At 36.3% G+C, this 16,927-nt stretch overlaps 1 protein-coding gene across 4 annotated transcripts in view; it reads left to right on the top strand.

The window, feature by feature from the left end:
- Positions 1-16,927, top strand: part of LOC114880009 (regulator of G-protein signaling 9) — a 132,014-nt gene that overhangs the window by 51,760 nt on the left and 63,327 nt on the right. For 2 of the 4 annotated variants that reach the window (XM_029195537.2, XM_029195536.2), the window contains 3 exons: positions 12,743-12,859; positions 12,932-13,003; positions 14,823-15,017. In XM_029195537.2, the coding sequence (XP_029051370.1) occupies positions 12,743-12,859; positions 12,932-13,003; positions 14,823-15,017 (384 nt within the window). Of the gene's footprint in view, positions 1-12,742; positions 12,860-12,931; positions 13,004-14,816; positions 15,018-16,927 lie in introns of all 4 variants that reach the window. The other 2 variants (XM_046285588.1, XM_046285587.1) reach the window with 1 other exon arrangement.

Genomic DNA, 16,927 nt, shown 5'->3' with positions numbered 1-16,927 from the left:
GTTAATCATGTCGTCCGAATTTTGATATATTACCATGACAATTTCAGATATAAAAAACAGAACATCCCCCTCGAGTTGAACCGTAACATATTAAATTCGTCTTGCTGACTGGGGGGCTCTGTCCCCCTGTATACTACGCTAACTAATACCAATACCCACTTTTAATATAAGGAAATAATAAACACAATTTACGAAGTAACATTTATTGGTATTGATTTTGGGCTGTCGGGATTGTGGGTGTCGGGATTTTGGGTGCCACCGGTTCCGAGATAAATGGTAGACCCTGTACATTGTATCAAAATTTCGATATTCATATATTAAGTATCGATACGGCAATATATCGCCATGTTAAATAGCGATCCAAAATATCGATATTTGAATTGAAAAATATCGATATTCCAAATATCTATATCGCCCATCACTATTGAGAAGTCAGTGGTCAACATTGCATAAGTGTAAAATTTCCATATTCGCGGGGGGTACATTTAACTATTATAAACATGCGAATTTTTCTGGGTATTTTTATAATACTTGTTCTTGCCAACAGTTGTTCTTATGCAAAATTTATGAAAATTACATTATGGAAAGTGTAACAACTCTCCTGTTTTCTTAATAATGTAAACCCCGAATCTACGTCTACGTCAATGCGTCCGAATCGTCGCCCGCTATCGCTTCATCTCATTCTGTTTCAATGTATGTCCTTAGCGACGTTTGTCATACGATAGATTTGTGGATGTAAGGGCCTCGGCCAATAAACATAATACATGTGACTGGAGGCAAGTCAACGAATTTGATTGGACGGCAATTTACGATCTCCGAACAGTACTTGTAGACGTTTAGTGGAAGGGGAGGGTGCTCGTCTCCCCGTACGCCTGTGGCTCGGGCCGGCGACCGCCAGCTGGTTGCGGGGATTGGTGCTGTTCTCGCTGGCGATCACCCGGCATGCGATTGGGATATATGTATAACAAAACATGACAGAATGAGACACAGCGATACTTGATATTCCTGTCTTACTTTGTCGCATTTAGTTTCGTATCGAATCTCGATACGATATTCGATTTTTATTAGAAAAGAATTGGGCGGTGCGAACGCATGAATCCCCTTGCCTCTGTAACTTTTTAGCTTGATGGAGCTCAGCCTTTTTTTAGTGCGCGGACAGTATTGACCGATGAGAAGTTGACGAGCGGGACAGCACAGAAGCAAAGGGAGCACTTCGCACGCTTCGCCCTGTCCCCACGTTTGATCCTCGCGTTCTCCGCAACGCTGAATTCGTACCATCCCGCTTTGTTGTGAAGTCTCATTTTTTTTTCTTTGTCAGGCGACGCGATTAGTGTGTGATTGCATCGGCCAATAGCGCACGACGATCTAGAATGCGTGTGCGTGAGGTGTGACTTATCGACGACAACCAATCGTACCCGCATTCCTTAGCCTCGTCAACATTGCATCGGTATATAGTACTTCGCGTGCCGATCCCACTCTGCCGTCTAGTTAGGTGGCAGTCCAATGGAACGGACGAACTACGGGAAAACCGTGCGTTTATTGGTTACTCGGTTAATTATTCGGTTCTTGGAAATTTAGGTCGCTAGAGCTCTGATACGAGCATTAAACAGACAAGAACTGTATTATGTATGTATGCGAGATATTCGTCCACGAGAAGATGGCATGGCTAAAACTTGTAGGGATCTATGCCTCACTACCCCCCCTACTTTGCATCACAAGTATTTTCGTAATTGGTCGAATTGCTTGACGAAGAAAACAAATGAATCGGTCAAGTGTGACTGGAACCGCTATTCCCCGCTATGGGGTGATGATGACTTCAAAGCAGTAGCATAACCCCCAGAACCTATGAGTGGGGATTAAGTTAGACATTAAGAGTGCGGTCAGGCGGAGCAAACGAAGATCCACGCGGACGAACAGTTCATCGATCACAAGAAGTTCCATGAAAATAACGCAATCTGATTGGTCGTACCCCACTTTAGCTCAGACGTACTTTCGGTCACGACGTATCATTGGTCGAAACGGTCACATCTGCTAATTAGGCTCGTGTAAAACTAGGAGATCAGTCGATGTGTACGTAGCATCCCCTCTTGCTCTTGTGCTGTCCTGCGGGACTTCTTGTGATCGGTAGACAGTAGGGATGTGCGAGAACCCGATATTACGGGCTCGGAAAAAATCGGGCGGGATCGGGCGGACGTCCGATACATCCGTGCAGTCGGGTAGCCCAACTTTTTCGAGTTCGGTCAGGCTTAGTCGGGCTGATTCGGACGAGCTCCCGCGGCCCAACTCTCATATACTTGTTAATACTTGCAACAACGATGTGCAAAATCTATTTTTTTATCCGACTTCGAAAAGGAGGAGGATACTCAATTCGATGTGTATTTTTTTTTTTTTTTTCTTATGTATGTTCACCGATTACGCCGAGACGGATGGACCAATCGGAACGAAACATTTTGCGTCTTACAGAGTATAACTCCCCATTGGTCCCGTAAAAAGAATATTTTGCATTTTTTCATTCCTAACGACTTTTTTTTCTAAATGTATGTTCGCCGATTATTCCAAGACGGATGGACCAATCGGTACGAAACATTTTGCGTCTTATAGAGTATAACCCTCCATTGGTCCCGTAAAAAAAATATTTTGCATTTTTTCATTCCTGACGATTTTTATTGCAAAAAACGTACTATTTGATATACGTTCGGCGTACGTTTGCCGATTACTCCGAGACGTATGGACCAATCGGAACGAAACATTTTGCATCTTGTAGAGTATATCTCCCGATTGGTCCCGCAAAGAAATTTTTATATTTTTTCATTCCTAACGACTTTTATTGCAAAAAACCTAATACTTCATTTATATCTTCCGGCGTTTATGCTGCAGGGAATGTACCGATTGCGATGAAACCTTTCACATTTAGTAGGAGGGATATCCGCGATGATCCCACTTGCAAAAATTTATGGAATTTGTTAATAACTACTGTTGTAGCAAAAAATCTATTTCTTCATGTTACTCTGCGAGGAATGTATCGTTCGCGATGAAACCTTTCATATTTAGTAGGATATACAGGGTGTCACGCGACTACCTCGACAGCCGAAGAGGAATGATTGCTAAGATAATTCTAAACAACTTTTTCCTTTGCAGAAATGTTGGTTAAAGCTTGGTTTTCGAGTTATTAAGATATAACGTTTACAAATTTCCCGATTTTCAGTAGATACGTTTCGGTTTGAGTGGCAAGTCGTAAGAGCGGCTCTATTGTTGCGGTTTCTTATTCTTTGAATCTGCCGTTCTTAGCGTAGACCCCCGCAGTGGCACTTACCACTACAATAGGGCCACTTTTACGACTTGCTACTCAAATCAAGAAGTATCTACTGAAAATCGGGAAATTTGTAAACGTTATATCTTGAAAACTAATTAAAATCGGGTGTATACATTAAAACTTAATGAATTCGTCTTGAAAAGCACTATCACATGATCTGAAAAAAAATATATAGTTCCATTTAAAAAACGAAACTTGACCATCATATCTTTTAAACTAATAATGCAAATAAATTTTCGTTCACGCCAAAACATGGGCCCCCTTGTACCGTGCAATTTCTATATAAACAATTTTTCCTATCATGAATAGTTATGAAATAAAACGTCTGTCACACTTTAGCGCAGACACCCTGTATGTACATGTATGTGATGATATGGTAAAGATACACGATACAATGAAATTCCTATTATTTTTCAAAGAAAAAATTATATGATCGCAAAGTAAGAAGCAAGCTGTAGAGGGGAATCACACACGTTATTAAAAATGTCCCTAGTGAATGTACTGAACTGCGCGAGTTAAGTATGGTCTCTCGTGAACTGCAGTACAGTTAATCCGCAATGAGTATGTTGATTCCCATTGAATATTGTTTACTTGAAGTTATCAAATGGGTCATTTGTCATAGGTTGCCGATGCCTGAACTAGGATCTTCCTAGTAGAAGAAAAGTTTTTAATTTTGCGCCGCCTCCGAAAACTTTGAAATGAATTTGGTATCCTATTTAACGATTAAGTAGATATTATTAATAGCTATGGAATATTGGTATAAATGAAATAGAAATTATTTGACACTTTTTAGTGCATTTCGAAGTCGGATTTGTTTTTTGTTAAAAATTATTTTATGTATAAAATTAATATACAGGTGACATGGAATGAAATTCATTTCAAAGAAACTAGTGGAACGCCCCGTGCTATGCACGGGGAATTAATCAGTTAAGATATAAATCAATTAAATTATAAATCAGTTAAAATATAAATTTGGCTTTGCCCACCATCCACCGCAAATTCCAATTCCATGATATTAAACTAAATGAAACTTTTAATTAAAAACTTCATTGTAAACTACATTGTGTTGATTTAAAAATGCATCAATTTGATTTGTTAGAAAATTTGTTGCGCAGGATCCGCTATTATCTTATGGAAACTTTGACCCTTGCGCAGTCCTAAACCGTAAGAAATAGACGTGCGCAGTAAATTTTTACAAAGTAAGTTAACCAAGAAAACCTATACAGACCATTCGAAATGAGGACGTAATTAATTTTTATGTATCCCTTAAAAAGTGTCCCTTAATAAGGGTTTTACAACGTCTCAGCGTCACTCACAGACATGTTTCCGCGTTATTAAAAGGAAGGATTCGTTACAAGTATTATTTTTCGACATAATAAAAATTATCTTATTCCAAAATTGCATATAAAACAGATTTTGCACATGCTTATTGCAAGTATTAACAAGTACACGAGAATTGGGTTGCGGGCCGAGGCCCGCGGGAGCTCATCCGAATCAGCCCAACTAAGCCCGAGCGAACCCGAAAAAGTCGGGCTAGCTGACTGCACAGATGTATCGGACGTCCGCTCGAGCTCGGCGGATGTTTTCTGAACCGACCCGACTAGTCGGGAACTCGGCACATTAGTCGGGCCGCACATCCCTAGTAGACAGTATACAGGGTCTACCATTTATCTCGCAATCCATGCGCGCGCAAATTGATGAAAATGGCAACAGCGCAAAAATTCTATAGATGTAAAAGTCCGTACAGTTAAGTTGGTAATTGATTCGAGAAACGAGTACATACACCGAGTTTCATCGAACTTGTCGCGACGTGTGAAACTAACACATATTCACGCCGGAGAGCCGATTGGCGAGGGGCATGCGAAGGAGGGATTGCAGCCAATTGACTGCCGTCATGAATATGTGTTAGAGTCACACGCCGCGACAAGTTCGATGAAACTCGGTGTACTCGTATCCCGAATAAATTACCAACTGAACTGTACGGATTTTTACATCTCTAGAATTTTTGCGCTGCTGCCATTTTCATCAATTTGCGCGCGTATGGGTTGCGAGATAGACCCTGTACATTGTATGTATATTTAAAATGTATTTTAAATATGTCCTTTGTATAATGTAATTCAACGTAGTAGTACTCATAATTTTTCGCGAATATCTCGCAAACTAATCAAGTCCAACATATAGCGTGGAGGAAAAAGTTGCTTAGAATATCGAACTTTACAACATATTTAAAAATCATCGAAATCGGAGGGGGAGTAGCTTTTCTACAAGTTCACTAAAAGTATACAGGGTGGGGCATTTAAAACAGGTCACCTAAATAACTCGCTTGTTTTTGAAGATAGAGGAAAATGCATTAGATCAAACTTACTTGGTATCGAGGGCCTCATAATCTGATGTTATTCATTTTTTTTATAGGTGGAAGCGCCAAACAGATACGAAGATCAATTCTATCTTTTTAATTTTTTTAATTGGTTTCTTATTTTCAATCTGGTAATGTGTTTCAAGACGAATACAATGACCTATTATGAAGGTCATTCAAGGTCACCCAAGATCAACTGCAATAGAAAGTAAATTGTCTCAGAGCACACTTAATTGTTGATGAAGTGAAATGTAGAACGAATGAAATTTGTTGACGTGAAGTATTCGCAAAATACTTTGACGACTGAGGCCACTCTCGCGTTCAAGTTGCCTCCTACTGACATGTGGATCTTGTATTACAGCTGCTACAATGTTTCTATTGAGTTTCCATCGTTACTTACTCTTTTGGCTAGATTGCGTGTTTTGTTATCCACATTTCCGATTTCGTGGAACTTTTTTATAATGTTTGCAAAGACATAAAGTGAAGGTCTGTTACGATTAAGATATCTTTCACCACACACACGCACCGCTTCCCTCATAATTCTATGACATTCACCATAAACAATAACCATTTTTACTTTCTTTCCTATCCTGTAACACATTTTAGAAAATTGAACACTCAGATTGAATATTTACCACGGAGCCGTACTCTAGTCGAATTAGTCGTGGTAACTATTTAGAGATACGGACCAACCTCCGATGACCTTGACCTTGACATATGTTGTCAAGGTCACCCTCCTGAGTGACCTTCAGAAGGTTTTAGCCGTCGCTCGTATTTTATTAAAAAGTTATTAACCAAAACAGATTTGTAAGAATTAAGGTGGAAATGTCCATTAAAACTCAATTAGAAGTGAATATTATTGATGTATTAGGTTAGGTCAGTTTATACATATATATAAATACGGTTCGCCGTAAGGTGGCCGGCAACTCTTTCGTTATTATTTAAACAACACTATCATTCGAAGAAAGCGTTGCCGGCCGCCTAACCTAACCTAACCTATCACATCTATGTATGGTTTCAATAATAATAATAAAATTAATATTTTATCTCCTACTCAACCCGAAGTGATTGGAGTAATAATTACTATAACATTTATTCATTTATATTTTCCGTTAAAGGGTACATAATAGACATTATTTCAAAAAATGCATCCAACCGTTCGTGGAAATCGTATGCTTTTTTAAATATAAGTTCTGCTAAATAATGGAGAAAATGGTATTCTCTACGACCATATTGTGGACTACATCCGCGAATATCTCTCCATAACCGTTCTATGTTTTAGGTTTGGGTACCCGTATTTGGACCAACAAAATTTTCAGAATGGTTGACTACGCTATGTTGGTATATTTTTTTGTCGATTCTCTTATAAGCTTTCCAACAATCGCTGTAGATTATCGACCAAGGAGCAATGTATTTTTCGATTAAGGGTAGTAGCACTTCTGCACTACGAGATACAACTGGTACGACAAACATATTTTTCGTGCCCCGTTGTATACCACCAAAGACCCATTGTCCTGTTATTAATTGTCCACGATGGTATTTTCGACGTCAGAATTTAGCTTCATCAATTTCGACGATGATTCCATTTTCACTAATTGGATTTTGTTTGCACATCAACCATTTATTCATGAGCTAAAATGCCACATTGTTGTATTCAAATATTATATATGTAGATTTAGGAATAAAATCATTAGGAAATAAATTAATTACCTCTCGGCAAAAGTTCACCCAATCAACTGCTGTGCATGATGAAATATTCAGCTCCTTTTCCAGAAATCTTTGTCGAGGGCCATTCATCATCATGACATAGCATATTAATTGACAACTTACGGTAATATTTATAACGCTTTGCGCAAACCATGTCCCGGTTAAAGCGCTTATTTTAAAATTACAAATTACTCCCCTGCGCTTGTGTCCTTTCACTTGTTTATAATAATGTTGTGTATTATGTATAATTAATGACTGATCAACTGTCAATTCTACAAAATTATTGCAACGCGGACATTTCACTTTTGCGCGAATAACATTTTTCGTGCATAAATACTGTAACAATTCATTCAAATTTGTTGTTAATGCGAGAAATTCGTAAAATTTCATTTCTAGATATTTGAACAAGTTACTTGTACAATAACCTATCGTATACTGGCTCATTCTCGAAGCGTATAATTGAAATTTATAAGAAACATCAACAACAGTAAGAATGATATTCAAAGATAACGTACGAATCTGGACACAATTGGTTGAGCTATGGTTTACGGGGTAACCTCAGATCGACCTGATTTTTTTACCATAGATAGCCCTTGAGATGGCGATTCCAACGGTGGTCATCCCATCTCTTAACTCCCACCCGCCGCCCCGGTAGAGGTCAAAAACTAAAATCGTCCAAAAAGTGATTTCTGCACTGATCTCAGTGAGCACATTAAGAAAAAAAAAGTGAAAAAAAAATATAAAAAATTTTTTTTTAAAAGTGTAAAAAAAATACTTAAAAAATGAAAAATATGTGAAAAAATGTGAAATAAAAATTCTTAAATGAAAAAAAAATGTGAAAAAAACCTAACCTAACCTAACTTAAGCATTCAACGGAGCCAAGGCACCGAAACCGCCCCATATAAGGGAGAAGAGGCGAGGAGTGACGTTAGGTTAGGTTAGGTTAGGGGTTTTTATTTTTTTTCACTTTTTTTTTTCTTAATGTGCTCACTGCGATCAGTGCAGAAACCACTTTTTGGACGATTTTAGTTTTTGACCTCTACCGGGGCGGCGGGTGGGAGTTAAGAGATGGGATGACTACCGTTGGAATCGCCATCTCAAGGGCTATCTATGGTAAAAAAATCAGGTCGATCTGAGGTTACCCCGTCTTCACGAACCCAACCGAATGACTTTCATAATAGGTCATTGTATTCGTCTTGAAACACTTTATCAGATTGTAAATAAGAAACCATGCCATTCCATTTAAAAAAACAGAATTGATCTTCGTATCATCTTGGCGCCTCCACCTATCAAAAAATTAATAACATCAGATTATAAAACAAGCGAGTTATTCAGGTGACCTGTTTTAAATGCCCCGCCCTGTATATGGTGGCGCTCATTTTTCTATGTTTCATGTGAGTGAGGTAATAAAAAAAGTAGGAATATGGCTTATGAGATGCTAGTTAGCCATGACCATACGTGTTTTAAAGTATTTAAATTGTGATGTAAATATTTTACAGTACCGAGTATATGTAATAGGCTTTCCTAAAGAAAATGACAATACATATAGGGGAAGGAGTTCTAGTACTGGTTGTGTTGTCGAAAGCTTTCCAACATGGAAAGATTGTGTTTTTTTTTAAATCTTGTTGAATTTGAATTAAATGAATTGAATTGATAGAATAGAATGGAGGGTAGGGATCAATAAATAAAGACATGGTCAATTGAGCCAACAATGAGAAAAAATTTATTGGCTCAGAGAGGAAAAACCCGATGGTATAAAAACCTCTTGAAATTTGGAAAATACAAAGGAGACGTAATCGTGAACTGTGTCACGTTGAATGTATGCGTGCGCGTGTGTGCGTGTGTGGGTCGACCCTTGAATGACGTTGATAGAAAACACGGTCTCGATGCTGGCGAAGGAGTTGCAGCACGACCGCGCGAATCAATTCGGGAGGAGCGTGGCTCGGACTCCTAGGGATCGGCTCAAGAAGACACGATCGCCTTTGGCGAGCAGCCGCCTGATTCGTGAAACGACTGCCATTGTAAGGCGTGTTCGACGTAGATCGTACGCGTGATTCTTCCGCGTCCCGAACCGTTCGAGAAACACTACAAAACCGAAGCTACTTGCGCGAGGCACACCGTAGAACGACTGACGATATTATTTTCGCGAGACGCACGATAGAATGACCGATGTTGTTTGCGCGAGACGCGCGTTAGAACTACAATGTTATTCGCGCGAGACGCACGACCGATGTTGTCTGCGCGAGACGCCCGAAAGTACTGAACCTTTTTCGTTTTTGCGTTGTCGCGAGTCATTTTTTTCCTTTACTTCTCGCGGTACCGAGCGCTGGCGACACGGCGCCGATACGAACCGTTTCGACGGAACACTGGTCATAACGGAATTCATTATGGTGAATTCAAATTTCAATACTTAAACTTTTAGAATTTTAAGATTGAAATTTCAAAATTTCAAAATTGTAATATTAAAATTTTGAAACTCGAATTAAAAAATTTCAATCTCGGAAATTGAAATCTTGAAATAAAAATTTTAAGGTTTCAGAATTCAGATTCCAAAATTTAAAATATCGGAAATTCTACTTCCAAACTGAAATGTCTATTTGGTAAATCTTACACGTTTAGTAGAGGCAGCTCCAATGACCTTGACCTTGGTATATGCTACAAAAATCGGTCCTGAGTATGTAATTCCTGAAAGGTTTTAGTTGTCGCTCGTTTTTTATTAAAAAGTTATTACGTATTGAAGATAGATCACGAATAGTCTATTTTGTAATAAAGTTGATATATACAGTAAAACTTGGATAATTACCTGAAAATCGAAATCGAAACCGGGCAGTTATGAAGTTCAGGTGTCTTTTCGGTTCTTGGAAGCGACTTGAGCTGAGTGTTTGAATGTAGCCAAACTTAAAAAAGGACAGAGAGCGAAAGAAAAATAGATCTGAGAATTAAACGAATCGAGAAAAATATACCTATCGGCGAAACAATACTAATTCAATAATAACATTTCTTTATTTTTTATTTTTGTAAATTGAACTTTTAGCAATGTAATTGTGAGGTTCTTCTAATTAAAATAAGACTAAACATATCATTTGAAGAATATTAATTTATTTAACGAGTGATTTCCTTTCACTTATTTAATATCTAAATGTGATTTACAGTACATATTCTCTTTTTTTAAGGTAGTCAGTAAATATGCTTCAAATTATGTCGTGTTTGGTTTTGTTTTAATCAGAAGAATCTCACAATTACATTACTTAAAGTTTCATTGGAAAATAAGAAAAATCAAAAGGTTTTGTTGTTGCATTAGTATTGTCTCATCGATATTCCAATTCAGATCAGCTTACACTATTCGCTCGTCCAGCTTCGCAGTTCTTCAAGGGCAATCTCCCTAGATGGTGGGAATAGCTTTTCGGGTAGCTTTTCGATGGATCTCCCGAACACTTATCCAACTTGTACTTTATTGTAATAGGTACTGTTCGGTGATCGTAAGTTGCCGTTCAATCAAATTCGTTGACCTGTCTCCAGTCATACGTATTATGTTTATTGGTCGAGGCCCTTACATCCACAAATCTATCGCGTGACAACGTCGCTAAGGACAGACATTGAAACAGAATAAGATGAAGCGATAGCGAACGACGATTCGGACGCATTGACGTAGACGTAGATTCGGGGTATACATTATTAAGAAAACAGGAGAGTTTTTACACTTTCCATAATGTAATTTCCATATATTTTGTATAATAACAACTGTTGTCAAGAACAAGTATTATAAAAAGTCTATTGATATCTAAAAAAAATCGCATGTTTATATAGTTAAATGTACCCCCCGCGAATATAGAAATTTTACGCCTATGCAATGTGACCGCTGACTTCTCAAGTTGCGAGTTCCTGGAAGGGATTAGGTGGAGCCAACGGAACAGTCCCCTGGTCCCTCTGTCGTTCAATTTGTTGCTGCTCGGCAACTTACGATCACCGAACAGTACGTGAGTATTATTCATGGAAAAATTTTGTTTAAAGCTTCAATATATGGATGAAGGAGAGGCTCAGCCGCCACCCCAAATAATATAATATTACCTGATCTACTCTAAATAATTTTTTAATTAAATTTAAAGTAAAATAGTTTAATCCGTCTTAAAGATAGATTAGGTTTGGTTAGATTAGGTGTGGGAGAGGGGCGGAGTCATGCATTTAATATGGGTTCGAAAAATTATAATATATAATAACAAAATGAAATAAAAACGAAACAGTAAGTTGGAGAATGTTATAAATGATTGTACATAATAAGTCGTATATCACTGGCCTTACAATTAGTATGTTACTTACAATTAGCTATGTCTTTTTAATAAAAAACGAGCGACGCAACGATTAAAACTTCGTAAATGCTATTCAAGAGAATGACCTCCGTAACTTGTGTCAAGGTTAAGCTTGTATATACGTGTTGGCAAATTGCAGTGTAGTAACAATAATATATTAAAATTCCAAAATTTGCGATTAAGCACCAAGAGGGAATATTATTGTTGTTGTGCCCCTCGGGATTTACTGTTGTTTTTGGGAGGTTGGGAATTCGGGGAGTCGTTAAAAAATTTGAATTCACCGGACTTCGAACGAACGGCAAAAATGGACTTTATTAAAATGAGTGTCTTAATTCGTGCTGGACTGCCTTGACGCGGCCTTTTATCAACTTCCTCTTCGGGAGTCGGCCTACTATTGTTGTTTCCCGGAATCGATATGCGGATTGCTTATTCGTGCATTCTTTTAGCCGAGCAATGTCGGTTGCTCGGTCAGTTGTATTGGGCAATTTGTTAGGCAATCGTAAGTATTATTCAGAGCACGACATTGTTCTTGTTTCTAACCTGGGACGGCGGATCGTGGAGAGAGTCATAATTTTCATTTAATTTTGTATTTCATATTATTTTTATTTTCTAAATTTTACACTGTTTCTTTAAAAAGTATTCTTCTAATTGTAAGATACGAAGCTCTTTCGTTTAAAAAATCATACATTTAACTTAAGAGTATCGTATATGTTTTGTAAGTTTGGGTCACGATTGAGCTTGGCTCCGCTGTTCAAAGGTTAATCATTCTATAATCCTACAAAATTCTATTGAAATTTCCCTTTAAAAGCAATTGTTCATGAAGCAAACATTGCCTCATCCTTATAACTGATGTATGACTGTGAAAGTATAATTATTTAAACTTAAACAGTTTTATACATCCTTTAATATGCTTTTGTGTTAGTGTATAATAGTTATATGGTATATTTAAAGGTAATAAATAAATACTATGAAATATTTCAATTGAAATATGTTTTTATAGAAAAAGTAATTTATTGTTTAAGTGGTTCATATATAATTTTTGTTTTGTTTAATATATAGACACCATGTTATTGGCCATGGCAACATAGAACCCCTGATAACGTGGAATACGCTATTTATCTGGCTAAAAGAAGTCTAAGAAACAAGCAACGCCATGCTCTTGAAGATTACGAGACTGTATGTAAATTGTTAGCAATATCATATTTCATGATTTTTATTTTATATTTAGTGAGTAATTTATCCTCTTAGGATGCTTTGAACAGCCTACGTAGGAATTTGCAAAACAAGTGGGATATTATACAACTTCAGGCCGAGGAACAGGTGAATGATTAATCATTTCCATCATTCATTTTTATGAAAATTAGGCAAACCATGTCTACAATTAAATATTCATTCATCAGGGATCAATAGTAATTATTTATGAAAATAAATTAATGTTAATGGTAAATTAAAATATTAAAAGATTATGAATAATTAAACAATAATTATATATATTGGAAAATAATATGTTTTCATAAAATTAATTTGTTAAATAACAAGAGCTAAATTTTGGATAGAATTTTATTCAAAATTTCAAAATTCGCATTTTCAAATTCAAATCTCAGAATGTTTAAATTAATTTCTTAAGTACAAGTTTCAAGATTTCAGAATTTCCAACTTCAAAATTCAAATTAAAATAAAATTCTTAAAATGTATTACTTGAAAAAAATTATATCGATGTTTTTATTTGTCAAAAAATTTTTGAATTCTTTTTTTGTTTAAATTATACTATACAATAGAATTCGGATAATTTGGCATTTTATAGTTCGATACTCTTAAACACAACCACGATCCTGCTCTATGAATATTATTTTCTTTTTTTTTATTCTATGTGCACTAAAATAACAAAAGAATTAACTATCGATAGAAGATAAAAATTTTAACAGCTGTCTCATGTTTTAGTATAGGCATGCACAGAAAATTGTTCTGCGGGCTCGCATGTTTTGCACGACCTCACACCTACTCTACTGCGGTCTTCCCCACTCTTCGACGAGTGGTTTGAATTCGTTGCCCACAGGCGCCTGTTTTACTAATAGCTGTGCATGTCTGTTCTACTGTATCGTCATCTATTTTTGTTGATAAATTCTATTCTTTTATTAACACTCACACGGCCATTGGCGAATCTTTTTAGACCGAGAAGTTACAATTTTGCTATTTAATTGTTCTATATTTAATAAATATTTTAATATAAGCTTCTTTAAAATATTATACTTTAACATATATATTACACAGAATTTGAAATAAATAATCATTTTTACGTAAATATCAGTAGTAAACGTCTGAAACTAAATTGACATTAGTGCGAGTGTTAAGTACAGCCATTTTTAAAATTATTTTTCCTCAATTTTTACTATATTACAAAAATATAATATAATAATAATAATTTGCCATTGTCGAGATTTCAAGCACACTAGATTATAAGAATTCTATAGTACTTATATTAAAATTCTTATACATTACCGCTCAAAAGTATACTGACTAGTATTTTCAGTAAACTTTCGCTATATTGCCAATTACAAGTTTGTTAACATAAAAAATGGCAATACAGCGAGAGTTTACAGTGATTTAATCATTTTCCGTTATCAAAGTATCATGATAAGATACAATCCATTTTTATGTGGCAATTATTTAATTAAAGACTAATGATTGAATTTACATCTGCAAATATGAAATCACTTCTCTATGTCCCAATGACATAAGATGCTAACTTGCACTTGTCACATCTGAAACTCTAGGCTAGGTTAAAAAGCGCTTTTGAGGGTGCTGAATAGTTACAAGAATCCATAGCTCAGTCGCGACAATTTTGTCATTCGAATTTTTCCAGGTCAACGGGAAAGATTTTACCGAAACTGTGTGTTAAGCGATGACATCTTATGATGTTACCAGTATGTGGGATTCGAACAGTTTGGTATCTTATGATATATTAACAGGAGGGCGAGGGTTTACTAGCTTGACGTCTTATGATGTCACGTGGTTTAAACATGTTAAGTAACATTTTTCAAGCATGAGGATACTTTTGAGCGGCTTGGTATACAATTCAATTGTAAGTCTTGTACATTCGAACATGTGACTTCTTGAAATATTAATTGTGTGGGTTCAGGTACGTTTATCAAAGGAGTGGAAGAAAGGCGATAAAATAGTGAGCGATTCCCAAGAACGAGCGTTTTGGAGAGTATATAGGCCACCACCTGGTTGTCTTAGTAGTCTTGAAGTAGCACCTGTACCTACCCGTTTTCGTCCTGGAGTTGCGCGCCCTCCATCACGTAAACGCACTTTAACTGATCTGCAACGCGAGGTAAATTCTATATGTTTTCATTCAAGTCATTAACACTTCAACTGTCACGCTGCAACCACTAAAAATTCGGGATTATATTTTTCTTCTTGACACTTTAGACTCTCGTTATATTGCCACATGAGCAACTTGACTTTCATATGGATTCTAAAGCTAAGTACTGCCACTCTTTTATTATCATAGTCTATGACAATAATTTCTACCTTCCCTCCTCCTTTGAAGTGAAAGCTTGAAAGCTTGACTTTTCTATTCCTACAGCCTTATCGACGGCAATATAACAAGAGCCTACTGTATTATTTTCTCAATATTGTACTATTTTTATTATCTAATTACGAATGTATTTATCGTCAGAAAATTGTTTATAACATGGACGTGGAGGTCCTATAAAAATTTAAGTGGTGCTCTAATATAAATGGCGTAATAGTGATGTATTGTATTAACAATGCAAACAGCATTCATCACAGTAACTGATTTTTATGCAGAATGATTTTCTTACCACGCAAACCAAAGACGATGCCGATTGCTACTCGAGAGCTGTTTTCTTTTTATTATACGTACATACCCTAGCAGCTACTTATTGCATCGGGTATATGTGTACCGGGCAGCTATATGGACATATACGTATGAAGATGAAACGACCCTCAAGTGGTAATCGGCATCGCCTTTGGTTTGCATTACATAAATGTAATGCTTCATAAATGTACAGGGTGAGGCTTTATATTGTTCTTTTTGAAAATTCATCCACTTTAATAAAAATTTGTAAACTAAAATCGTATTATTCGAAGATTAATTGTACTTTTTTAGAAAAATTGTATTAAATTAGCAGTAGCTCTGGCTATAAAATATCTTCATAAAAGTTTGTAAAGTAGGCACGCGCAGTATGTGCTGAAACGAGCACGGGTGCTCAAAGTTGTCTGCTGGTATACAAACCTACTGCGAGCAATTTCGTGTGCATGCTTGGTATACTAAGTTAAAATCACCATGAATTTTATAATTTGTGAAGCTGAAAATTTGAAATTTCTATATTTTTAAATTTGTAACTTTCTAAAGGGTCTAGGCTGTTAAGCAAGGTGAATCGACCCCAGCAACAATTCCAGTTGATACTTATACCACAAAATGCTTTTTCCCTGAAGAACGACTGTGAGCAATTTCAACCCTTACCCTCCCTGGTATGGGAGATATGAAGGTAACAAGCCTGAAATTTATTATTTTTTTTCTCGGAAACTGTTTAACACATCTAAACACATTAAAGTGCAAATGGTAGTTACTCATTAACTGTACTTCACGTATTCTTTTCATAAGAAAAGGTTATATTAACAATTTGATCTTTTTAATTAAGTTTTCTTATTAAATGACAATGTACCTTCGTGTTAACAGTTAAGAACAAAAAATTAATGTATTGTTTAAACAATTGACTGTTAACAAAATGCTTCATTCAAGAACATACAGTTTAAGGGAAGCAGAGTTCATATTTTCCTGAGAGCTGTTTCTGGTGTGAAAATCGTGGCGGGCCGGTGCAACCTGTTCCCTTGTAGGTCGATTGGGTTGAGCGTCACTAACGTTCAGCCTGTTTTTGCCTTATAAAGGGCCATTATATTGGTTTTATTTTCTTTTTAACCATGTTGTACCAATCCAATACTCTTGAAACTTTTACAGATAATAGTTAAGTAATAAATGATTATTCTTAATTTTTTCGGTGGGTGTCACTCAAGGGATTGTTTATAAAAATCACCCTCAACCAGTTATTTATTAATTTTCAACCTTTAATTATTGTATAAAAATTATGAAAAGAATACGTGAAGTACAGTTAATGAGTACTTACCATTTGCACTTTGATGTGTTCAGATATGTTAAACAGTTTCCGAGAAAAAAAATAATAAATTTCAGGGTTGTTACCCTCATATCTCCCATAC

Source organism: Osmia bicornis, chromosome 1 (assembly GCF_907164935.1).
Source record: "Osmia bicornis bicornis chromosome 1, iOsmBic2.1, whole genome shotgun sequence".
NCBI lineage: Eukaryota > Metazoa > Arthropoda > Insecta > Hymenoptera > Megachilidae > Osmia > Osmia bicornis.
The sequence above is the reverse complement of the archived record's forward strand: the minus strand, read 5'-3'. Positions and strand labels throughout refer to the sequence as shown.